The sequence below is a fragment of the Myodes glareolus genome, chromosome 13 (assembly GCF_982192425.1).
Source record: "Myodes glareolus chromosome 13, mMyoGla1.1, whole genome shotgun sequence".
In the NCBI taxonomy this organism is placed as follows: domain Eukaryota; kingdom Metazoa; phylum Chordata; class Mammalia; order Rodentia; family Cricetidae; genus Myodes; species Myodes glareolus.
In genome coordinates, this window is record NC_142038.1 from 51,700,145 (window position 1) to 51,724,724 (window position 24,580).

The 24,580-nt window shown below is 45.7% G+C and overlaps 2 protein-coding genes across 13 annotated transcripts; one reads left to right on the top strand and one right to left on the bottom strand.

Annotated features, from left to right (window-relative positions):
* The first annotated feature begins 188 nt into the window (after positions 1-188).
* On the top strand, positions 189-15,502 carry Slc23a1 (solute carrier family 23 member 1). Of its 12 annotated transcripts, none has more exons than XM_085699713.2 (16): positions 197-382; positions 2,705-2,805; positions 3,345-3,479; positions 3,866-4,023; positions 4,526-4,680; positions 4,785-4,852; positions 4,999-5,180; positions 5,306-5,426; positions 5,582-5,738; positions 5,996-6,143; positions 6,615-6,720; positions 6,910-7,060; positions 7,141-7,284; positions 7,701-7,796; positions 10,176-10,443; positions 11,883-14,609. In XM_085699713.2, the coding sequence occupies exons 1-15, from the start codon at positions 283-285 to the stop codon at positions 10,421-10,423; spliced, it is 2,070 nt and encodes a 689-aa protein (XP_085555839.1). In that variant the 5' UTR covers positions 197-282; the 3' UTR covers positions 10,424-10,443; positions 11,883-14,609. The 12 variants fall into 12 exon arrangements, with proteins under 12 accessions (XP_087752281.1, XP_085555847.1, XP_085555848.1 ...); XM_085699714.2 differs by having other exon boundaries at positions 13,351-14,609; XM_085699717.2 differs by lacking the exon at positions 11,883-14,609 and adding an exon at positions 14,677-15,502 and having other exon boundaries at positions 199-382; positions 4,592-4,680.
* Paip2 (poly(A) binding protein interacting protein 2) lies at positions 13,109-23,842 on the bottom strand. The gene is made up of 4 exons (XM_087896156.1): positions 23,704-23,842; positions 18,757-18,920; positions 16,463-16,642; positions 13,109-14,116 (listed from the first exon to the last, which is right to left on the bottom strand). Exons 2-4 carry the CDS (start codon positions 18,892-18,894, stop codon positions 14,060-14,062), a joined length of 375 nt encoding a protein of 124 aa, XP_087752282.1. The 5' UTR covers positions 18,895-18,920; positions 23,704-23,842; the 3' UTR covers positions 13,109-14,059.
* Positions 23,843-24,580: the final 738 nt, after the last annotated feature.

A 24,580-nucleotide genomic window follows, 5' to 3' on the forward strand; every position in this document is an offset into this window, starting at 1 on the left:
GCTGTTGGAGTGCCAATGTCATGGCCCACACACGGGGACACACTTCCGAGCCGTGCAATAATGCACATGTACAGGTGAGGTTTGGGCTGAATCGAGCATTGATTGAAGAAGTGGTGGGGGGTAAGGGCTCCCTTTCTGCCACCTGCAGAGCACTGGGAGGAGTCACAGAGGCCCAACAGGTCAGACCACTTTGAGAACCTCAGAGCAGGAACCAGGAGAGGAGTGGACCAACAAGCCGAGGAAAAGGCCGGGGCTGGAAAGGGAATTGCACGCGAGACTGCCATGAAGCTACTGCCCAGCTGGAGAGCCACGTTGCCCATGGGCCCTCGGCCTGGCCTGTGCCCCTGCATCCCAGCCTGGCTGTGGGCACAGCAACCCAGAAGTAGGTAGCTCCAGGGTGGTTGGGGCTAGCGTAATCAGAGGGGAGCAGGTGCCCATCCCAGGCCCAGCTCTTTCCAGCTGAATGGGCCCCTGGATCCTTGTGACTGCTGTTAGGAATATTTCTTAATATTAGCTCCCTGCCGACGCAAAAATTCCCAATCAAGCCAAATCCAAACAAGCCAAATTAAGAAATATCCAGGTTTGATGGCCTCAAGGGGAAACCGGGAAGCCACAGATACGCGACCCCGGGAGGAAGAAAGGGAGACCCCGTGTTCCTCTTTTGGGGGTTCACTTATATACCGTGGGGAGGGGTCTGCTGGGATTTGAAGTCCAGACCAGGCCTGGGGGCTGGGATAGATGCGAGGGGCAGGGCCTACGCTCCCAACTTGACAGCTGCCTCTGCTAACCCTAGCCAAGGTCAGGAAAAGAGATGTAGGTGCAGAGTGAATGCGGAGTGACGGGCTTAGGGAGAAAGGTCCCATGTTCAGTTTAATGTTCGGCTATTTTTATTTTAATCCTTTGAGACAGTTTTTTTTTTTGGTTGTTGTTTTTTGTTTTTTGTTTTTCTATTTTATTTTCTGAGACAGGGTCTTACTATGTAGCCTTGTCCTGGAACTCACTCTGTGGACCAGGCTGGCCTTGAAATCGCAGAAATTTGCCTGCCTCTGCCTCTTCCTCCTAAGTGCTGAGTTTTAAAAGCGTGAACTGCCAAGATCTTATGTAGCCAAGGATGTTTGAGGCTGGTCTTGAATTCCCCAACCTCGTGCCCTCATGCTGGGATTACAGTATGTGCCATCACACCCAGCTTTTCTGTTATTTGAAATAATTAGTAATTTATATTTAGTGCGTGTGCTTGAGCACGTGTGATGCCTGTGTGAGAAAGACAACCTGTGGGATTCAGTTCTCCTCTGGCCTGCGGGTCCTGGGGAGAGGACCGAACTCAGGTCGACAGACTTGGCAGCAAGTGCCTTTTCCTGCTGAGCCATCTTGCCAGCCCCCAACTTTTATTTACTATTATTTTGTGTGTGTGTGTGTGTGTGTCTCTGTGTGTGTGTCTGTGTGTCTGTGTTGTCTGAGTTTGGGTGTTAGTGCCAAAGGGGTACAGGTGGCGGTCAGAAGACAACCTGTAGAAGTCAGCTCTCTCCCTCCACCACGCAGGTCCCAGAGGTCAAACTGGGGTCACTGGGCTTGGTGGCAGGTGCCTTTACCTAAGGAGCCATCTTGCTAGTTCTTTTCTATTCAGTTCAGGTTTTGCTATGTTAGGTACTATTTCTTTAGTGTATAGTCCAGGCTGGCCCAGACAGAACTCACTATAGAGGCCAGGGTGGGCCTGACTTACTGCGATCTAACTGCCTCCTGAGTCCAGGGATTACAGACATTAGCTACTAGACCCAACATAATTCTTTTTTTTTTAAAAAAAAATATTTATTTATTTATTATGTATACAATATTCTGTCTGTGTGTATGCCTGCAGGCCAGAAGAGGGCACCAGACCCCATTACAGATGGTTGTGAGCCACCATGTGGTTGCTGGGAATTGAACTCAGGACCTTTGGAAGAGCAGGCAGTGCTCTTAACCTCTGAGCCATCTCTCCAGCCCCCCCCCCAAAAAAAATTCTTAACACTTTTGCAACAAGAGCCCCCTCCTCACTTTCCCAGGGTCCCACAAACCTCGTAGTTCATCCTGGCTAATGTGTGTGTGGGGAACCCTCACCCTGAGACAGGGCATGGGCTACACAGGCCTTTCTGCAGGTGCCTCAGGAACCCTATATGGTGAAGGCTGGCAGGGAGGAGAACCAAAACTAACCTGACTTTCGTGTTGGTGTCCTGAAACCTCACTTCCTGTCTGGCCTTGGTCACATCACTAAGTCTTTTTCCTTCAGCAGTGAAAGAGTTAACACGCCGCTGCCCCAGAGGGGCGGGACATGGGGCAGCACACACACAATACAGATATTGGCATTTGATGGTGATGGTGATAAGATTAACTTCTATTAATAAGTGTAGAGGGCTTCGCGAGGAAGGCATGAGTCATGTTTGTCCTCTCCTCGCCTGTCATCCTCCAACGGCCCCCTCTCACCCTGTAGACTCTGGCCCTCCCTAGGAAACAAGGACAGGCTCCATGCCAAACTTGGATGCGGGTAGGAGAGAGGATATTCAGAAGGCAACCGTGCTTGGGTGGCCAGAGTTAATACCTTACCTCTCCCTGAGTGTCCCTTTCGCAATCTGGAGCTATGGACCTGGTTACAGATTGACTCCGAACAATGTCTGATGTGCAGAGTAAAGTCCTCCTTGGCCTTGGTAAAGCCTTCCTCTCTTCTCCTCAGAAGTTTCTCCAACCCGTGTCTCAGAGATGAGAGCTCAGGAGGACTCCAGGAGCCCGACACAGGTGTTGGCGAAAGTGGGGAGCTGGGCAGGGACACGGCAGGTGGGGGCTGGGCCTCTGCTGGCCTTTCTCAGAAGGCAGAGACAAAATTTCTAATGTACTTGACAAAAGGAGACAGTCCTGAGCTTCCAGTGGCACGCGGGGAGTGGAGGGGAGGGGAGGGGATAAGGTAAGGGAGCCTGTGGTTTGGGGGCTGACTGACTTGGGTTTAGGCGGTCAGTAAGGGCTGGGCCTACTCCCTCTGTGGCACCTTCAAGGACTTCCGAGAGGCAGAGGTGGGACGGGAGGGATCTTATCCAAAGCCTAGACCTCTCCCTTGGACCTCTTTGTCTTCTGACTTAGGGGTCTCACTAGAGAGCATAAGGACTAAGGGCTCTGGAAGCCAGGACAGAGCCTTCATCCCTAAACTGGAGTGTGGGATGAGGGAAGGAGCAGTGAGCACCAGCTGCGAGGGTGGCCGGTCCAGTCCATCATTCATCCTCACTGAATGGCTGGGAGGCCGCGTGACTCCCCTAGTCCAGACAGCATAGGCTTTGCCTGTTCCTCACTCTGCCCTGAGCTGCAGATCTCTCTTGCTCCAGCATGAATCCCTGGCTTCGGCAGAGGCTTCCACCAGGGACCGGAAGACATCCTTGCCCATGGAGCCCAAGTTGGACATGTTGTACAAGATTGAGGATGTGCCACCATGGTACCTATGCATCCTGCTGGGCTTCCAGGTGCGTTTCCCCAGACCTCCCCAGCCCTACACAGCACCCTCCCCAGGTATCCCAAACCCTCCCTGGACAAAAGTTATTTCAGGCCAGAGAAAGAAACAGGTCAGCAAGACTGTCACCAAGCAGCAGTATCAAAGAAGGTTAAGTGGCCTGGGAGGATTGTGGACGGCATATGACAGGCAGGAAGGGCCCATTCACAGAAGCCATAGGAGTGCCTTGGGGGAGGCTGGGGCCCTGAGCTGTGAGCAGCAGCTCTTTGATAATCCCTAAGGGATGACGTCATTTGAGTAAGCACCCTGTTGGTATGGGCCAGGTTCAGGACACTGACCTGGGATGCACGTTTGCATGTGAGTGTTGTGGGGCCACCTCTCAAACTCCTCTCACCTCAGCATTACCTGACGTGCTTCAGTGGCACCATCGCTGTGCCCTTCCTTCTGGCTGAGGCGCTGTGTGTGGGCCGCGACCAGCACATGGTCAGTCAGCTCATCGGCACCATCTTCGCCTGTGTGGGTATCACCACTCTCATCCAGACTACAGTGGGCATCCGGTGAGCTGCCCCTCCCCAGTGCGCGCAGACAAGCACTTGTGCGCTCGCACATGGCAGAACAGGCAGGTGGTCTCTCTGAGCGCATCTGGTTTCTTCCCTATCTGCTGCACTATCTACCTGGCCAGCCTTAGGGCTCCCAGGAGACCGTGTGTAGGGCGTCTCCTTCACTCTCTCTTTACTCCACAGTTTAGGGGCACTGCTTCCTTGCCCCACTGCCAATTCCTGTGAGCAGCCTTTCAGCATCTATGTGGACCTGGGGGATTCCTAGCCCCAGATAATTCTAATCCGGTTGGCTCAATGGTGGTGGATGCGAACAGTCGCAAGCAGCTCTCAGATGCAGAAAAGGAGCTGTCCGTTTTTAGACGTGGCTCTCCCGGATCCTGAGATGGAGGGTTGAAGACAATGCGTGGGATTTGAACTGACGGGAGTCCCCCTGGGGCCCCAATGCCTTCTCTCTCTCTCTCTCTCTCTCTCTCTCTCTCTCTCTGATGCTTCCTCTAAGCCTCCAGTTTCTATCCCTTTCTCTCAACCTACACCCCCACCTACCACCTACTCTGCCACCTTCCAGGCTGCCGCTGTTCCAGGCCAGCGCCCTTGCCTTTCTAGTTCCAGCCAGAGCTATCCTGGCCTTGGACAGGTGGAAGTGTCCCCCAGAAGGTGGGTTCGATTTTGATGTCTGTGCTGGAGGAGACATCAGCTGCCCAGAGACTAGATACCAGGGTGAATTCATGGCACTGTGTTCTCTCTGTCTCTCTCTCCAGAGGAGATCTATGGTAACTGGAGTATGCCCCTGGATACCTCTCATATCTGGCACCCGCGGATTCGAGAGGTGGGTAGAGAGACTGGGCTGGAAGGAGGAGCTAGACGGGCAGTTTGTATACACTTCTGAGTTGTGTTCAAGGAGGTGGTCTAGAAACTTGAACATTCTGTTGGGGTCCCTGTCAAGGTGACTTACAGCCGATTTTGCCTTTTTAGGTCCAGGGTGCAATCATGGTGTCCAGTATGATAGAGGTGCTGATTGGGCTGATGGGGCTTCCTGGGGCCCTGCTCAGCTACATTGGGCCTCTCACGGTCACCCCCACTGTCTCCCTCATTGGTCTCTCTGTTTTCCAAGCTGCTGGTGACCGAGCTGGCTCCCACTGGGGCATTTCAGCTTGGTGAGCGCACTGCGGGACTTTATCTGCCCAATCCTAGACCCTGCCCCCTGCCCTTTCACTCCTGCCGTGTTTCCAGGCGTCAGCCTGGCCTACCAGTTATTTCCTTCCTGTGTCTCTGCCCCCAGTTCCATTCTACTGATCGTCCTGTTCTCCCAGTACTTACGCAACCTCACCTTCCTGCTACCTGTTTACCGATGGGGCAAGGGTTTCACTTTCTTCCGCATCCAGATCTTTAAGATGTTTCCGGTGAGGAGCTAACACATGCTGGGACTAGCAAAAGGGCAAGAGCTGAGGCAGAGCCAAGGCTGGGGCAGGGGCAAGGGCTCCAGCCAGAGGCTGGGGGTTCTGGGGCCGGTGCTGACACAGCAGCCTGCAGCACCCCATCACTCCACCCGCTCCAGATCGTGCTGGCCATCATGACCGTGTGGCTACTCTGCTATGTGCTGACCCTGACTGATGTGCTGCCTGCAGATCCCACAGCCTACGGCTTCCAGGCACGAACTGATGCCCGAGGTGACATCATGGCTAGCTCACCCTGGATCCGCATCCCCTATCCATGTAAGCAAGTCCACTTGGTCCCTTCTGCTTCCAACCACAACTCCTGAGAGACAGACAGACGCCTGCTGACTCCAGTTCAGCTGGCAATGCAGTTAGCATTAGCCCTGTTTGTGAATGCCACGTGCTGCTTATCCCCAAACCTTATGTCAGATCTGTGGTTCAGTGTGAGACCCTCCCTACCAGCCCCTCTCCCTTTCAAATCACCCCGTCTATCCCCACCCCACCATAGTTTTAAGACCCTGTTGTCTCCAACCCAGGTCAGTGGGGCATACCCACAGTGACTGTGGCTGCAGTCCTGGGAATGTTTAGTGCCACACTGGCAGGCATCATTGAGTCCATTGGTGATTACTATGCTTGTGCCCGGCTGGCTGGTGCACCGCCCCCTCCAGTACATGCTATCAACAGGTATGCGATGTCTGATCCTGAGGGGCCGCTATGAAAACAAGTGTGGGGGATAGGACTGGGTCCCATGGTTGGAGGCTTGGGCAAGAGAGCCATTCCCACCTCCTGCCCTCATTTCCTTGAGTATGGAACTGGGAATTGCTCACTCTCTAAATGTTGGGAACTGTGGAGAGATGCAAGAGTCCTGGGGAAACCAGTTACCGACAACCGTGTACCCAGTTCCTCATATGCATTCTAATGCATGGCTAGCCATGCTGGGAGGTGGGGACCCTCATCATCTCCATGGTACAGATGAGGAATTGAAGCTCAGAACTGTCCAAGGGCGTAAGTACTGGCACACAGTGCTGGTATTGGCCCCTGGCTTCCAGAGTGGAATGCAGCAGATAATGCCAGCCTGAACAACCCTGGAGCCAAGGGGGCAGGACAGACTGTTGATAAGGCCGGACCAACACCCCACTCATCATTTCTTTACAGGGGAATTTTCACTGAAGGCATCTGCTGCATTATCGCTGGGCTACTGGGCACAGGCAACGGGTCTACCTCGTCCAGCCCCAATATTGGGGTCCTAGGGATTACCAAGGTGCCACGCCACCAGCCAGAGTGGCACTGTCCCATTGTGTGTTGCAAAGCCCTGTTCTGCGTAGTCTTGGCTCTGGCCCAGCCCCACCTGTAGGAGCACCCCACCTTCACCCTCCCCTCTACCCAGCGCTGGTGTCCATTTATATGCCTGACACCCTGTCCCCTGAACTGGCCCTGCTTCTGGTTCTAGCCAGCCCCTGGCTTCCCGCAGGTGGGGAGCCGTCGAGTTGTGCAGTATGGTGCGTGCATCATGCTAGTCCTGGGTGCCATCGGCAAGTTCACAGCCCTCTTTGCCTCTCTCCCAGACCCCATTCTGGGAGGAATGTTCTGTACCCTTTTTGGTGAGTGCCCGATGCCTGCCCAGTGGGAGTGGCAGGGCCCATCTAGCCAGGCTGCATCTCTGATGGTTCTGCGGTGGCAGGTATGATCACCGCCGTGGGTCTGTCCAATCTGCAGTTTGTGGACATGAACTCCTCCCGCAACCTCTTTGTACTGGGATTCTCCATGTTCTTTGGCCTCATGCTACCCAATTACCTGGAGTCCAACCCAGGTGCTATCAACACAGGTACCTTTTGTTCTCTACTGTCTTGAGATGTGGGGAAAAGTGGGGCGGTCTCTCAAAACTCTTACACACATGTGTTGGAAACCAGCAAAAGTGGTACAGTGCTTCCCTAGCTCCTGTAATGAGGCTGGATTACAAGCATGAGCCTAGCTATTGATCAAGTTTTATACGTGTTCGTTTAATTTTCAAAATGAACAAGAGTTCACAGGGGCTAAGCGTTGTCCTAAGCCAATAACTAGCAGCTGACAGAAGACTGTCCCCAAAGATGGGGCAGACAGAGGTCCAGACAGGCTTGAAAGTCAGGGCTTTGAATAGTCCACGGCCACGATAGCTTCTAAGTTAGTGGGCGACACAGGTGGGAATCCTTTGAGCCTCCTAGAAAAGGCCACTAGCCCACTGGCTCTCGACTTATTCCACAGGCATTCCCGAAGTGGATCAGATCCTCACGGTGCTGCTGACCACGGAGATGTTTGTTGGCGGGTGCCTTGCTTTCATTCTGGACAACACAGTGCCAGGTACTGGGTCAGTGCTGGGAGCAAACACAGAACCAGGACATACTATGTACAACAGAAGGCTTGGTTCCTGAGAGAAGGCCAGGTCTGATGCCACGCAGCAGCAGGAACAGACAGGCTGGCAGAGTGTCCACTGGCTGGGGGAAGAGCCTGTAGCATGACATAGTCCCTAGGTCTTGAGAGTTAGTTCTGGGTTTTAGGAGTCTTCCACCAATTTTTTATGGCCACCAGGCTGGAAACACCTGTTTTTGCAGAGTTGGACAAAATCTACCAAGTAAGTTAGCAGCCTGCTATGCAAACAGAACCCCAAGGTGAACCTTTGCTGCCCCAGCTTTTGCAGGGAATGTGGAAACGTGACAGCCCAGTACGCATATGCCCAGTAAATATATGTTAGAGACTGACGGCCATAAGATCTAAACGGCAGCTGGCATCTGCCATGAGTCAGGAATGGAGTGTCTCACACCACCCTCAAAACCTGACAGGCTGGGCTGGATCAGCAGTGAAGCACTTGCCAAGCATGCGTGAGGCCCTAGATTTAATTTCCAGTATTGAAACCAAACAACGCCCACATCATAAAGTAACTGTGAATCGACAGTCACTGTATATGACCTCTGCGGACAGGTTTTGGAAACTGAGTGGAGAAAGCTCAATGAAGACAGTGGTCATTAACCATGGTTTCTTGAGATGCAGCAGCCCAGACTGGCTTAACCTTGAGATGCAGCAGCCCAGACTGGCTTAACCTTGCCATTCTCGTCTTTATCTGCTATCTGATGCATCACCATACCTGGCTTATTCCTTTGGCAAATGCAGTTCAGAAAAAGCTGGTGGAATTTACCAGCTTGGCCGAGGCAAATTGAGGATGTTTGTTTTGAGGAGTTCCTCCCACAAAATGGGACATAAAACTGGGTTTAAATAAGACGTTGTTGGGACTAAGCTGGAGTCATCTGCAGATAAGGCAGCTCTGTCCTGAGAGGAGCACGAGACTGGGACCACACTGTTAGCAGGAAGGCACTCTGGGCTAGGCAGGCTTTCAGGCTATGGCAGTGGCACAGAGGCAAGTGGGGCACCGGGACCACAGTCATGTGTATGCCAACAGCTCTTCCCTTTCTACTCTGGCCCAGTGCTAACACCTTCAGGGGCAGCCTTTCCGAGGCCTCCAGCCTGAGATTTGTTGGAGACTGCAGTGGCTCTGGGTTATTCTTAGCTCTGGCTGCCCTCACTCCTCCCACCACACTGGAATTATTTCAGTCTTTGTCAGCCCCAGCCCTTCTGAGAACCTGCAATCTCTGGGACTCTTCTCCCATAGGTGCACCCTACTCCATCAAAGAGTCTTGCTCAGCTCAGTTTTCATTCATACTATAGAAATGATTTATTTCCCCAATGTATAATTAGAGTGAATCTTAATATTGATAAAGTGTTTCAAGATCTATGTCCTTGGCCTGGCAGGATGACTCAGCAGGAAAAGGTACTGGCTGATCCAGATGACCTAAGTCCAACTCCTAGGGCCCACAAGATGGAGCAAGAGAACCTACTTCCTGTGCTTATCTTTTGATCTCTGCACTTTCATAGATACAGGATAAACAATAAATGTGACAAATAGCTTAAAAAGAAATACATCCTTATGTATAAAACCTAGACACTATTTGGGTCCCATGAACCCAGCACACACTAGGGCTATATTCAGATCGATTGATCGATCCATTCATCCATCCATCCATTTTTTGGGTTTTCCCAGACAGGTTGCCTTGGCTGTCCTGGAACTTTCTCTTTAGACCAGGCTGGCCTTGAACTCAGAGATCCACCTGCTTCTGCTGGGATTAAAGGTGTGTGCCACCACTGCCCAACTCAGATAGAGTAAAATGACTTAGCCTGTTTCTTCTCAAAATTTTGTGCAATAGTGCCTACACACCTCCCAGGGGTGTTCTGAAATAATGAAATTAGTTAGCACAGAGCCTGATGCTATAGTTACACAGTATTAGTCTTTAAAAATTTTATTTTAACACTGCATTTTATGTGCATTGGTGTTTTGCCTGCATGTGTCTGTGTGAGGGTGTCAGATCTTGGAATTACAGACAGGTGTGAGCTGCCATGTGGGTGCTGGGAATTGAACCCAGGTCCTCTCGAAGACTAGCTAGTGCTCTTAAACATGGAGCCACCTCTCTAGCCCTATGTATTAATCTTTTAGAGTTTCTCAGAGCTATGGCAAGTAAGGCATCCAGGGTGGTAGAGAGTGCTTCACTAGCATATAGAACTGCCTTGGGCTCCATTCTAGCAAAGCAAACTCAACAAGACTTGATTCTAGAAGTATGCCTTACCACTGGTTGTATGAAGGGGAGGCAGCACAGGGCTGTCACCCTCTTAGATGATCCCACTGTCCTGCAGGGAGCCCAGAGGAAAGAGGCCTGGTACAGTGGAAAGCTGGAGCCCATGCCAACAGTGAGACGTCAGCCAGTCTGAAGAGCTATGACTTCCCCTTTGGGATGGGCACGGTAAAAAGGAGTGCCTTCCTCAGATACATTCCTATCTGCCCAGTCTTCAGAGGGTTTGCTAACAAGTCAGAAAATCAGACTCCAGTTCCAGAAGATACTCCAAACAATACAGAAACCGCATCTGTGTGCACCAAGGTCTGAAACTAACTACGAAAAGAAAGGTAGGATGTGTTATGACTCTTGTGGGAGGTTGAATAATCCAACATCTGTTTCAACAACGAAAACTGAATTACTTCCATTTTTGCAATCTGTTTCAAGTTTCTTCAAGGGGAGAGTAGACTGAATAAAAAAATCCTATGTGTATTTTGGGTGGAATTCCTTAGCCATGTTCTAATGAGAGCAGAAATTTCCAACTGCTGTGGGTCACTGATGGTTAACAATAAGTTGGAATATTATTAATCCTATGAGATATAAGTAGCATTTAGGACAAGAAGTCTATAAGAAGTCACTGTACGCCTGTCTCTAATTCTTGTATGCTTGTATTTTTTTCAGTCTTTTAAGTACTGACATTACTGGCATAAGCCACCATGATCAGTTTACCCCCTCAATTCATGATCCTTCTATCATAGCCTCTCTCAAAATGTAAGAACTAAAAAAACAAACAAACAAACAAAAAAAACACAACTTTAAGGTAATTCATGTTATGTGCGTGAGTGTTTTGCCCGCATGTATGTCTGTCACGCACCTGTTCAGTGCCTGCAGGTAAGCAGTAAGCACGGGATCCCATGGAACCAGAGTTATGGAGAGTTGTGAGCCACCATGTGGGTGCTGGAAATCAAGGGTCCTCTTGCCGGAGCAACAAGTGCTCTTATCTACTGAGCCATCTCATAGCTCAAATGCAAGAATTTTGCAGGTGTATATCACTACACCTAAATAATGTTTGGTATGGAAAAGGTTGAAACACTAAGACATTAAACAGGAAAAATCATTCCACATATACCATTTTGTTTCTATCTTAGTGGTCATAAAACTAAAATAATTTTAATTCAGTACCACAAATCTGTTAGTACAAGCCCATGGTGGGGAGGGGAGCGGGTGACCATTTGTCTTTAGGGCTTCAAAATGCGTGGACAGTTCTGAATCCTAACTTTGCCTAAAATGTAGACAACTGGTTCAGTTTAATGAAATACTTTCTCCCTACGAGCAGTGGTCCAGTGAAGTTGAAAGGCACTTGTGTCTGCTATGTGAGCTGTTAAGGAGGCACATGAGATCAAGGCTAGTTTGAGCGGTGCCCCTTGTAGCATTTAGAAAATATAGGTATTATGGACCCCCTCAAAGAGCAAGTTTCAAAGATACTCATACACATTAAAAAAAACAAAAAGAAAATTGGGGCTATAGAGATGGTTCAGTGTTTAAGAGCCTCGCTGCTCTTCCAGAGGTCCTGAATTCAATTCCCAGCACCCATATGGCAGCTCACATCGGTCTATAACTGTAGTCCTACAAGATCAATACTCTTCTGTGTAGTAGTATATTATTTGTATCTTGATAAATCTTGCCTGAAGACCACAGGCAAAGTCAAGCCACTAGAGAAGTCTTACCTCTACCAAGGCTTGGCAACTGCAGACTAAGCCTCTCTCCTCCCATTTTATATTCCCTCTAGTGCCGGGATTAAAGCCATGTGACTCCCTAGGACTGGGATTAAGGGTGTGAGCCACCACCACCTGGATTTGCTCCTGCATTGATCCTGTGTAGCCCAGGCTGAACTTAAGTGATCCATCTGCCTCTGTCTCCCAAATCCTGGTATAAAAGGTGTATGTCACCATTGCCTGACCTCTAGTGGGTCTTCAGCCAAGATTTATCAAAATACAAATAATATATCATCACATTCCCCCCTTTTTTTGTCTAAAATAAAAAAAAAGGCTATATGCAGGCAGACAAAACATCCATCTACATTAAGTAAAATAAAAATAAAGGCAACACCTGTATTCTCAAAATGCTAGCATTAAAGGAAGGAAGGGAGGGAGGGAAGAAGAGAAAAAAGGAAGAGAGAGAGAGAGAGAGAGGCAAGGAAAAATTAAAGCCAGGCAGGCTTGGTGCTGTAGAGGAGATCTCTGTGAGTTGGAGGCCAGCCTGGTCTACAATGTGAGTCCCAGGACACCCATGGCTGCAGAGAAACCCCGTCTTAGAAGAGACAAATGACTGTTAACAGTGGCTGCTTGTCATGCAGAAAATAGTCCTTAAGTCCAACCTCCAGCACCACAAAGATAAAAAGTAATGACTTCTCAGTGCTTTCCACAATGAATGTGAGCCAGAAACACTCACACAGAAGAGCAAGATAACCTCAGCACCCAAAATCGCGAGGCAAGAACTGAGCTGCAAAGCTGGCTTTAGCTATGTAGCAATATAGTGTCTCAAAACATAAAGTTGGGTATGGTGGGCATGCCTTTCAGGAGGATCTCTGTGAGTTGGAGGCCAGGCTGGTCTACAGAGTGAGTTCCAGGACCCAGGGCTGCACAGGGGAAACCCGTCTTGAAAATAAGCGAAAACGATGAAATAAATGACTACATGGCCTGTTTTAGTCTCCAGCCCTATAATATCAAGAGAAATCCATGCTGCTGCTCATGCTAAGCAGGTGTTCTACCACTAACAAACACATATCCCCAGCACACCACAGTTTTACACCACAACTATCTAAGATTTCAGACACTGGTCTTGGACAACAAAAAAGGAAGGACAAGTCAAATACTGGAGAGACACTTGCACAGCTATTGTGTATTCGAGCAAGTCCTCCTCTGAGCACAGTTCACTCACAGGGTGACTGGAGGCTGCGGGCCCACACTAAGTACCGACACTGGAGAGTCTGTACCAATAAACACAAGCACCAGCTCAGTTCTACTATTATTTATTTTTTTAAATATTTTTGAAAAAATATAATTTTTTTACAATATTTTCAACTTAAACACTATTCACACTGAACACGTATGGCAGCTTAACCTACCCAAACATGAAGTTTAAGAAGCCAAAACTGTTCTAGCTTTGTTAAAAGAAAAATTGTGCTGCAGACTATAGTCATGATAGTTAACAAAGCAAGGAAGAGCACCACTCAAAATCATGCTTCCGCCTTTCAGTGCTCCAGTGGATGATGGCTGGTGTTGGTCCTGTGCCAGACGTCACACACGTATGGCTATGATGCAGTGGATCCTCAGAAGACACAGCCTCCCTCAAGTCCTATTTCCTCAAGTTCACCTCTGCTGGGAGAACCCAGTGTTCCTAACATGATAACGCATCAGGCAAAAGCCAGCCCAGCTCTGAACTGACCACCACTGTACCCTCTGCAGACATTCTTGTGTAACGACTCACTGCTAGTTAACACTTTCTTCAGAAAAGGTCATTTTCAATGGACAAATGCAACTGAGAAATCTGCTTAACAATCAGAACTTAATTTAAACTTACTCATTTACTTATTTTACAAAGTGTAGACATTAAAAAAGTGTCAATTAATCCTAAGGGACCATCTACCCTCAAAGACAGACAATTCAGTGAGAGTTGGAGCTTATTTAATTTGGTTCTTTGTCACAATTGACTGGTGCTTCTTCCATTGCTGTCTTTACTTTAAGCCATGGGGCCAATTCTACTTTCAGGAACTGTGTGACAGCTTCTTACTTAGTAACAGTCTCAGCACTTTTATTAAGCATGCAAGACTAACAAAAACTTTGGCAATGCATAAGTGTAACACAGTGACGAGAGAGCTTTTACAATGAAGTCTTCTAATACTGCCTTCACAGTGTGGAAATTGTGCTACATCCACCAAAAGAGGGCCCCGTCTACTCAAATATGTTAGTACTTCACCCCAGGAACAAACTCCTTTGCATTTGGATTCAGATTGCTCTTGACCTGGAAAATAAGTACATAAGAAAGAAAGAAAGAAAAAAAAAGGCAAATTCATTATAGTTGGCTGTGGATTCTCAGAAGCATTCAGCCTAGTTCTTTATGTAAAAAATATCTTAGAATACAAAAGACTGGACTACAGTTATACCTAACCCCAAAAACCTCTGGCAGAGAAAGAATGTGATGGACTGCTATATCCTTCTTTGTTTTATATAGGCCTCTTTGTACAGTCCAAGCTGGCCTTGAACTCAGAGATCCACCAGTCTATCCTCCCAAGGGCTGGGATTCAAGGCGTTTGTCACCACACAAACCTCTATATTCTATTTTACCAACTTCTAAAGTAGGAGCTGACATTAAATATAACAATAAAAAAAAGACCTCACTAACTTCACATAAACTATAGGGAATAACACGGGATAAGGACTTCTGTCAACTGTTACTTGATGCTCTGGGCGACTTTCAAATAAGTTAAATACAAGTTCACAGTCGAATAACTGGGTATTATTGGCTGTTGGTGAATTTTATTTATGACTGTCACTGAAAACTCGAGGGTTATCTTTCTACAGGAGGAACTGGATGTAACAAGAAAAGAAAACCGCACAGGAGACAGAAGACCTGAGTTGGGAATCTCAGCTCAGCCTTTTCCAAATTCCCATGTAAGCTTGGACAAATCACCCTCTGAGACTGTTTCCATTATCAGCTTACAAAACATCAGAAGAGTAAGCCAAAGTCTCTAAGCACTCTAGAGCTCTGCACTAGAATTATTCTGTTTTCCACTTTTACCTTTCTAAGCATACATGTCAATGTAAAGGAAATAGCGGAAAATTCTCTACACTGAGAGTTGGGAGTTGACAAAAAGGAAATTAGGAGATTCCAGGGGTAAACGCAGACATGCAGGTAGGCTTTTTTTTTAAAACTGAATTTAATTCTAATGTCATATATTTTAAGACCAAAACATAATACTAAACAACATATTGGAACAATAACTTAGATAAATAGAGATAAATATTCCCCATTCCCACAGGGAAATAAATCTAAATTTTAATTCATGTTTCAGGCCTGAGCTTGACCTTCAGCATTACACACACAGAAACAAAAACCCTTAAGAGGAAGAAGAGCGAACAGGGTTTAATTGTAAAATCCAGAAGTCTTTTATATATAATCTCTGGCAGCTAGAGAAGTTCAAGAAAGAATTAAAGTACTCTCGAATAGTTTGAGTTAAACTAATCAGTTTCTGTGTTATGGATTTATGCAAAATCCAGCTTATATTTAAGACTAGCAAAGGTTCATCAGAGAATCAGCATCATTTGAGAGCAAGCATCTTGAGATCATATACCTTGTTCAACTGGGTCACTGTCATTTACTGCAACAAAGATTATACCACAATGTAAATGTTTTCTGCATTGTCCTTTAGCTGCAGACTGGTTTCCAAAGTGCGATGGGGAGGATGACTCTAAACTATCTCCTCTGGGATGCTTTTAAACAATTACCATGCTTAAAACCTGACTCTTCAAGTTTAGGTGATTATGACAAACAGCTTAGTAAACGAATGTACACTGAACAGACAACAATGGGGAAATCCCAGAGCCCAGGAGTTCCAGTTAATTCTCTTGGCTAGAAAGATAAACATCGAAAACCAGAAAAAAATTGTAATTTTATGTGGAGCATGGTGGCTCGTGCTTGTAATTCCAGGTCTTAACAGACTGGGACATGAGGATTACTCTAAATCTGAGGCTAGTCATGGCTACGCATTGAGTTTCAGGATGGATTGTGCTAGAGTGAGACCCTGTTTCAAACATTCACCCACTTCACAAAACAGAATCTTTTATTTTAATTTTAGTAAAAGACTCATCAGGGTCTACTTTAGTGACGATGAGAACTTTATTGCAAGGGTATTACCAGTGATGACACTGAGGAAAAGCAAGAACATGAATCTAGCTTTGCATTCTTTTTCTGCCAAGAGCTTGTAAAAGTTATCTCAAAGAAACCTAATCAGGAGATCTAAGAAATTTTATCAGATAAAAATTTCCAGATTTCAACAAATGTTTAGGTGACAATTAAAGAGCGAAACTTTCATCAAGGTACTTTTATATAATCAAGCCATATGGTACTACTCCAAGACATTCAGATACTCCAAGGGCAACGTAAGTTTAATGCAACATCAAAGTTGAACCAACAAGTTATCCTATGTGAGACTGGGGGACCTCTGCTTCCACGCTTAAAAAGAGTGGGAAATTTTTCAAAGGGGAAGAGATGTGGAACTCTTCTTAAATAGAGCGTAGCTGGATTTTCCACTTATGGGAGAGATGAGGTAGGGTCTAAAAAGATGAGAAATGACTTTTTTTTTTTTACCACAAGATCTTCCAGAGATGTGCCATCACTGATAACAAGGTCATTAAACTGGTCTTGGATTTGGTCCATAGTTTGTGGGAGATCTCGAGCTGGAATAAACCATTCATGTTCTTCTTCCTCTTCCAACATTTCTTGGAAACAGCGTTCAATAAATTCTTCTTCCCACAACTCCTCTTCTATCTAGAGTTACCACAAATAAGGGATAATTATAGCATAGCTGTAGGACATCCCTAAGTATGGCTTAAAATATCTTAAAAGAAGCCATTTGCAACCATAATGTGAGAACAGGTTGTGGTAGGTTGTACACGCCTTTAATCCCAGCACTCAGGAGGCAGGCAAGTGGATACCTGAGTTTGAGGTCAGCCAAGAATTTACAGTGAGACCCTGTCTCAACACAACAGAACAGAACCAGGTCAAATAATAATGAGGCTGGCCATGTGGTTTACGCACTTGAAAAACAAAGTAAAATGACTACAGTGAGTTCCAGGCCAGCCTGTAATATAGAATGGGCCCATCTCTCAAAATATCACTATGCACGAGGCCTTGAGTCTGATCTCCCATACCAAAATTCAAAAATCAAAAACTTCCTCTACTGCTTTTGTACTACAGGTAACAAAAGAAAACAAAACCCCCCATAAAGACCGAGGAAGAGCTGTTTAGGGTTAGTCTAGGTCTTTATTTGTCTCCACAGAACGTTTTTCCATTTAAAACAGCAGGGAAAAAGTAAAGGAGTGAGCCAGGTGGTAGTAGCACATGCCTTCAATTCCAGCACTCAGGAGGCATTCATTGGTAGGTGAATCTCTGTGCATTGGAAGCCAGCCTGGTCTACAGAGTGAATTATAGGACTGCCAGGGATATGCAGAAAAACCCCATCTCAAAAAGCAAAATGAAAATAAATAAATTAAAACCCTAAAAATAAAAAAAAATAAAATAAAGGAGTGATCTCTTCGAGAAATATTTATCAGAATTACTCATGAAGCCTTAAAATACTAAGCCCCTAACCCAACCTTCATAAAGACTACAGAAAAAGGTCTAGGAGGTAGAGATTAAAAACAGCAGCAAAAGGGCTGGAGAGATGGCTCATAGGTTAAGAGCTGCCAATTCCCAGCAACCACATGGTGGCTCACAACTATCTATATAATGAATCTGGTGCCCTCTTCTGGCCTGCAGGCACACATGCAGACAGAACATTGCATACAAACAATCAAAAACAAAATTTAAAAGGGCAGGAAGGGCTGGGTAGTGGCACACCCAGTGGGTCTCTATGAGTTTAAGGTCAGCCAGAGCAAATTCCAGGACAGCCAGGGCTACACAGAGAAACCCTGTTTTGACATCCCCCATCCCTCCAATAAAAAGGGAGGCTGGAAGAAAGGATTCAGTGCTAAATAGCACGAGTTGTTCTTTCAGAGGACCTGTTCCCAGCACCCATGCTGGGCAGCTCACAACTGCTTGCAGCTCCAGCACTAGGGGATTCAAGTCCTCTTCTGGCTTTTGCACCTGTACACACACGGCTCAGCCATTAAAGATTAGGCTCATAACCAAAAAAAGTAAAAATAAATCTTAAAGTCAGGCCTGATGGTTCATGCCTTTAATCCCAGCACTTGGGGGTTGTTGGTATCGGCTGGTGTATTTCTGCAGGTTACAGAGTGAGACACCCTGCCTTAAAAACAAACAAGACAACCCTTTTCTCCTTTAATAACAGCCCCCGCACCTCTATTGAGTCTCACTAGATCAGGATTGGGACTAAGAAAGCGAGAATAGTAGAAATGGGGATAAAGATGTCGATTATCAATCTACCAGAGTTCTCTAAAAAGTAGTAGCAGATTTTAAGGTTGATTAAGGTTAAGACTGAGGCTCTTAGGTGAAAAACAGACCAATTTTGCACCAGACATCTATGGTCTGTGTGCTTCAATTTCCTAAATTCTCTTGGATTTACACTGTAATACAGAGATTTGATTGGTTTAAGGTAGTGGTTTTCAAACTGAACTATCTGGGACGTTTTTTGGCTTCCTGGGCTTTATCCTATAATTCTGCACCAATCTCTAGAGTGTGACCCTGAAACAAGCTGCCCAAGTAATTTTAATGAGGAGTTAAGCCCGGCAGCAAATGGCAACCAAATAAATAAGAGTGGTAACACTCAAATCTTTACCTTGCATATAAATGGACATGGACACACACACACACACACACACACACACACACACACACACACACACACACACACATTATGGGGCCAAGTACATCATTGAAAGATATGAAGCTACAAAAGAAACAGGTCTGTACACAAAACTGACTTGTCTGTTGAATTCCTCTTCGTTTTCCATCCACATGTACTCTGCAAATGGATTATCATCTTCATGAGAATGACCGTTAATAATCACATCTTCATTGATGATGCTTGGGCTAGTACTGCTGCGACTTGGATCTTTCATGGTTGGTGTTTGTTGTCGTTTTTAACCTTTAAAATAGAGTACAATCATTCTTTTAGTTTCTAATGAGTGCACCTGGGTTACTCATTGTTATTACCACCCACCAAGGTGTTAGAGAGGCACATGCGACATTAGTTGGAAAGTTTTCTTTCCCAAAATGATTAAGAAATAGCTGAGTAACAGGGCTGGAGCTATAGAAGTAAACAATGCTTTTGTGTTTGTGTGAGGACATGCACTTGTGTGAAGGCTATGTTTTAAAACTTAGATTCATAAATTTTACTTGACTTTTGTTAGTAATTTTTTTCCTATTAATGCTGCTTAGAAATCAGCTAACCTCTTCAATATAGAAGCTTGTTTTCACTAGATCATGCCCTTTACCTTTGTTCCTACTTGAAATGCCTCACATACTGGTTTCCAACAGTATTTTATATCACTATTAAAATTTTAAATATGATTTTACCATCTTTCTCCATTAGTTTCATATCTTAAGAATTAGCATTAAACCGGGAGGGCAGTGATGGAGCATGCCTTTAATCCTAGTGCTGGGAAGTAGAGGCTATGCAAAGAAACCCTGTCTTGAAAAACCAAAAGGAGGGGCTGGAGAGATGGCTCAGTGGTTAAGAACACTGGCTGCTCTTCAGTAGAACCAGGGTTCAATTCCCAGCATCCACAAGGTAGCTCACAACTGTCTGGAACTCCAAGATCTGACACCTTCACACAGACATACCTGCAGGCAAAACACCAATGCACATAAAAAATAATAATTAATTAAAAAAGAAAGAAAACCCAAAATGATCTCATTAAACTTCAAATAGATACATTTCTTGCCCGGACTGCATTCTGAACTGTCATGATTGTACTCTTACTTTATCACAGACAGACAGACAGACATTAGTCTCTTCAGCTGTAAATTCCACCAGGCATGGTAATGCCTATCTGCAATTCTAGCACTCAAGGGGGTGAAGTAGAAAGACTGCCCTGAGGCTGAGCCACCTAGATCACACACTAAGTTTTAAGTCAGACTGAGCTATGTAATAAGGTCTTGTCTCAAAACCAAAACAAAATTCACAAAATAAAAATATTTTCATTAGTCCTTTTCCACAGAGAAGTTTTCAAGAAGCATTAAATTTCTGTCTTAATGTTGGACACTACAAGGTAATGGTTAGAAGAGTACCCTAAGAGCCAAACTCTAACTCTAAAGTGAGGCAGACCTGTAATCTTAGGACTTGGGAGGCTGAGGTGGGAGGATCTAGCTGTACTATGTGCATATTTTCAAAAGGACTTATTCTCAAAGAGAGAGAGAGAGAGAGAGAGAGAGAGAAGCTGCAGGCTAGAGAGTATTGGATGGAGCATGCCTTTGATCCCAGCACTCAATAGACAGATCTCTTGAGGTCCAGGGCAGTCAGGGTTTATATATATATATATAGTGAGTCCCTATCTAAAAAATAAAACCAACAACAAACTATCACATCTCTTTTATTCTTCTCAGCTGTGTAATGTATAAATCAGTTATTTAACCTAAGTCTCATCATCCTCACATGTAAAGTGGGTAATAATGAAGCACCCAGGGCTAGAGAGGTGGTGCAGCAGTTGAGAGCACTTATAGCAGAGGAGTTCCCAGCACCAATATGGTAGTTGCTTCCAACCATCCTTAGCTCTGGTTCCAGGAGATCCTTCCTACTCCACCCTCTGATCTCTGCAGGTGTCAGGCACACAAATGGCACACATAATTACATGCAGGAAAAACACTCATAGGCATAAGATAAATCTAAAATTTTTAAAGATTAAATTTATGTGTGTTTTGCCTGCACATATGCAGATGCACCACATGTATGCAGTGCTCGAGAGGTCAGAAGTTGGCAACAGATACTTTAGAACAGAAGTCACAGATGGTTGTGTGCTTGGAATTGACATCAGGGTCCTCTGTAAGGGGCAACATTTAAACAAGCACTTTTCTTAACTGCTAAGCCACCTATCCAGCTCCATTTTTTGTTGTTTGTTTTTTGATTTTTGTTTATCTGAGACGGGGGTCTTATAAGTGAAGAGTGGCCTTGAACACCTGGACCCGATGTCTCTGCCTTTACCTCCCGAGTGCTGGGATTACAGCCACCCAGCACTGGTGTTTACTTATTTATAGACAGAGTCTCAGTATATGGTCCTGGCTTGCCTGAACTTATAGACCAGTCTGTTCTCAAATTCATAGAATCCATCTGCCTCTGCTTTTAATTTTTTATACATTTATAATACAGGCCAGCTTCAATCTCCTAAATGCTAGAATTATAAGCCAGACCTAACCACAACCAGTTAATCATTTAGAAAAATTAAGCATCAAAAGCAAGGTACAAGGTAAAACAATCACAGGTCTTCTACCTGTAGGAATGAAACAATGTTATAGAAAAATCCTAATCAAGGTGGCACAAGGCAGGAATCCTCGCAACTTGGGAAGCAGAGGGGTACGAAGTCTGGTTGATTTATCAAGACTCTGCTTCAAAGGGCTAGAGATGTTGGTTGTTACACTACAAACAACAAAAAACCAAACTCTAAGCCTGTGATGTAACACTAATCTCTAATGTTCTAAGGCCGATTTAGTAAGAGTAAGGATGGCTCACCATTCTCCATCATTTGAGTAAAAAGCTCAAATATATCGGAAACACTAATTTATGCAACCAGGTGTTAAAATGTAAGACATAACTCTAGGGCTGGAGAGATGGCTCAGTGGTGAAGAGCACTGCCTGCTCTTCCAAAGGTCCTGAGTTCAATTCCCACAACCATCTGTAGTGAGATCTGGTGCCCTCTTCTGGCCTGCAGGCACATTTGCAGACAGAACATTGTATATATATTGAATAAATAAATTTTTTTAAAAAAAAGACATAACTCAAACCCTTTAGGCAGATGATCATCTACAATGGTATCAATTAAAGCCTTTTTAATTAAAATTTCTATTTTTGGTTCTTTTAGTACTTTTTTTGTATCTGTCATATTTCAAGCCTCCCCGCCCATACTGGTTTTTACTATGTAGCTATGGTTGGTCTTGAACTTAAGAGATCTGTCTTCTGAAAGCCCTATACTCCAAGTTTTCAATAGTCACAGGAATGCTGCGTTTCAGAGTCCAGCCACTACATCTAGTTTAAATAACTAATACTTACAAAAGTACTTAGAACAACAATTGGGATAATTAAATGATATGTACTTGCTAAATATCTGCCAAGATCCTGTTTTCTCAACTTCAAGTTATGTAAGAAAAAACCTGCTCTATTTCACATATTGTCATGATGAATATGAAAATACTTTATAAATTATAAAAAGGGGTGAAAGTGCAAAAGGTTGTTAAATACTACCTTCAATCTTCCACAATAAAATTGCTCTAACAGTGGACATTTTATAAGTGTCATTAAAATGAAGGCATCACTATGTAGGGTCATAAAGTGATAAACCTGAATTAAGATTTACTTATTGGAGGAAAACCCCACTATAAACTTACTCTGTCCCAAAGAGGGTAGAAATTACCTACCTCAGTTTGAGTTCGCAAGGACCAATATGCACATCCTTTAACCATTACAGTGAATCGCCATTCCCCCCATCCCCTAAAGGAAGATAAATAGGGTATATTTTTTGAAAGTTACCTGTCTTTTGATACATACTTGTGAGAATGGTTTTTGTTCAAGGTCATTAACACAGAGACTGTGTTCAATATCCTGTCATTTACAGAGTCACAGAACAGCAAGAGCTGGATCTTATTAAAGTTCTTGCATAGTTTCTCTTCCTAGTTGAAACGATCTACAGCTCAAATTTCAGACATTACTTAAATGAACCAACACCTATCAACGACTAAATGAAACGTAAAAAATGTGCCACCGTGAAAAAAGAAATGCACAGCCAGCACGCGCAAAATGAGCATTTCCTGAAATGAGCGTAAAAGGCTGTCAGCAAACTGAAAACCAAATTGCTTCTAGGGCTTTGGGCTGCAAAAGTAGGGAAAGCAAGCCTTTAGCACCTATTAGAAAATAATCGCGGGCTACTGCAAAAACGTTTTTAGAAGTTAACTTCACTAGAAGTGCTAATACTCCCTTCCTATCGTTGAGGTAGTAGTGGTACCGAAAGGTAAGGGGGCCAGTACCCAATAATATGAATTGAACGGGCCTTTTATCTATCAGTACCCCAAACAAAGGCCCTATCGGCAGCACATAATAAAGCTTAGAATAAAGGGGTAAGGGTGGTGAAGAAATGGAAGAGGTTGAAAGATACAGGCCGTTCGACCGTTACAGAGTGCTCCCCTGGGACACCATTAGCCTGCCAGTCCCTTGGCCCCTTTCCTCCCCAAACCCCAGCTCGGCAGAAACGCGCAGGCGCAGTAGAAGAGGCTGCGCGTGGCGACGCGCAGGCGTAAAGTGGGTAGAAACAATGAGCTTTGTTGCTCAAGCGGCGAAGGGAGGGGGGGGGGCACAGGGAAAAGGTACTGGATAGGTTAAAAAAAAGACCGAGGATTGAGGAACGCAACAAAGTGCTATCCCGGCAACACTCACGCGCCACAAAAGACCCGGACAGACGACTGTGCGGTCGAAATCATAAATAATGAAATGAGAAAAATGAACAGAAAAACGAGCTGAGGCCATTTCGGAGAGATAGATGGAGCCTGCCCCGGCTTATCCCTCAGACTCGGCGGAAATGGACCAGAAACAACCGAGGTCAAACTGGTCTCGGAGGCGCACAGTCTGAGCGGCCTTTTTGCCTCCCTCGGCCTTGCCAAGAGTGGCCTCTCGACCGTCGGGGTCGCCGCGCCCTCACAAAGCTCGGTCTGAGGGGACCCCTCACCCAGTGCACGGCAGCGGGGACGGCAGCCAACGAATCCTGTCGGCCTCCGCGGATCTCCACAGGCAGCGCCGCTCCCCCGCTCGACGTGCGCTTCGCCCGCCGCCTCCCTTCTCCAGTCCAAACAAACACCCCAGCCCGGAAGTGACTTCACTTCCGTCACCGCCGGCCCCGCCCACTCGTTCTGTCCTCTCTTCCCAACCAGGCCACCAGAGTGCGCAAGAGAGAATGCGACTGGTCTGAGTTGTGCTCCCATTCAAGAGCAAAGGCCTTCCAAAGGCCTTTCAGGTACTCAGCAGAGACTCACCTTGGGGTTTTCTAGGTCTCTTGGTTTCTCTTTATGCGAGTATGACTTCTCACGCGCCCGCCTCACCAGAATGATGGGATTCTGTGGATATGGGAGCTGGGAACTAAGGTATGCATATGTGAACTTAAGTATATATACTAAAAAGCATCATTCAAATAATCTACTCTGATATACATACTAAAAATAACACACTGTGTCACGCTAAGAAGACGCAATCGTGTCATACTGAGACCCTGACAAAAACAAAAAGCAAAAGCAGAGGTATATAGCTGATCCACAAGCACTCGTTCTCACACACTTTAAAGACAGGCCTTCACACACTCTCAAAATAACAGCAGGTGGTTCCTAGGCAGACTGCAGAGCCTCTTTGAAACCAAGACAGGAAACTGCTCAAACTCAGACAAAACTAAGGCAAGAATTCCCACAACAGTAATTCCATCACGTTTGAGATGTAAGAAGCAGGAATACAGGACCATCATTGCTACTTGAGACTTTGTCCAAAGAAAAGAAAAAAGGTCAGCAAGGTGTTTCAGTGGGTAAAGCGAGCTTTGTGATGGGAGTTCCATTCCCAAG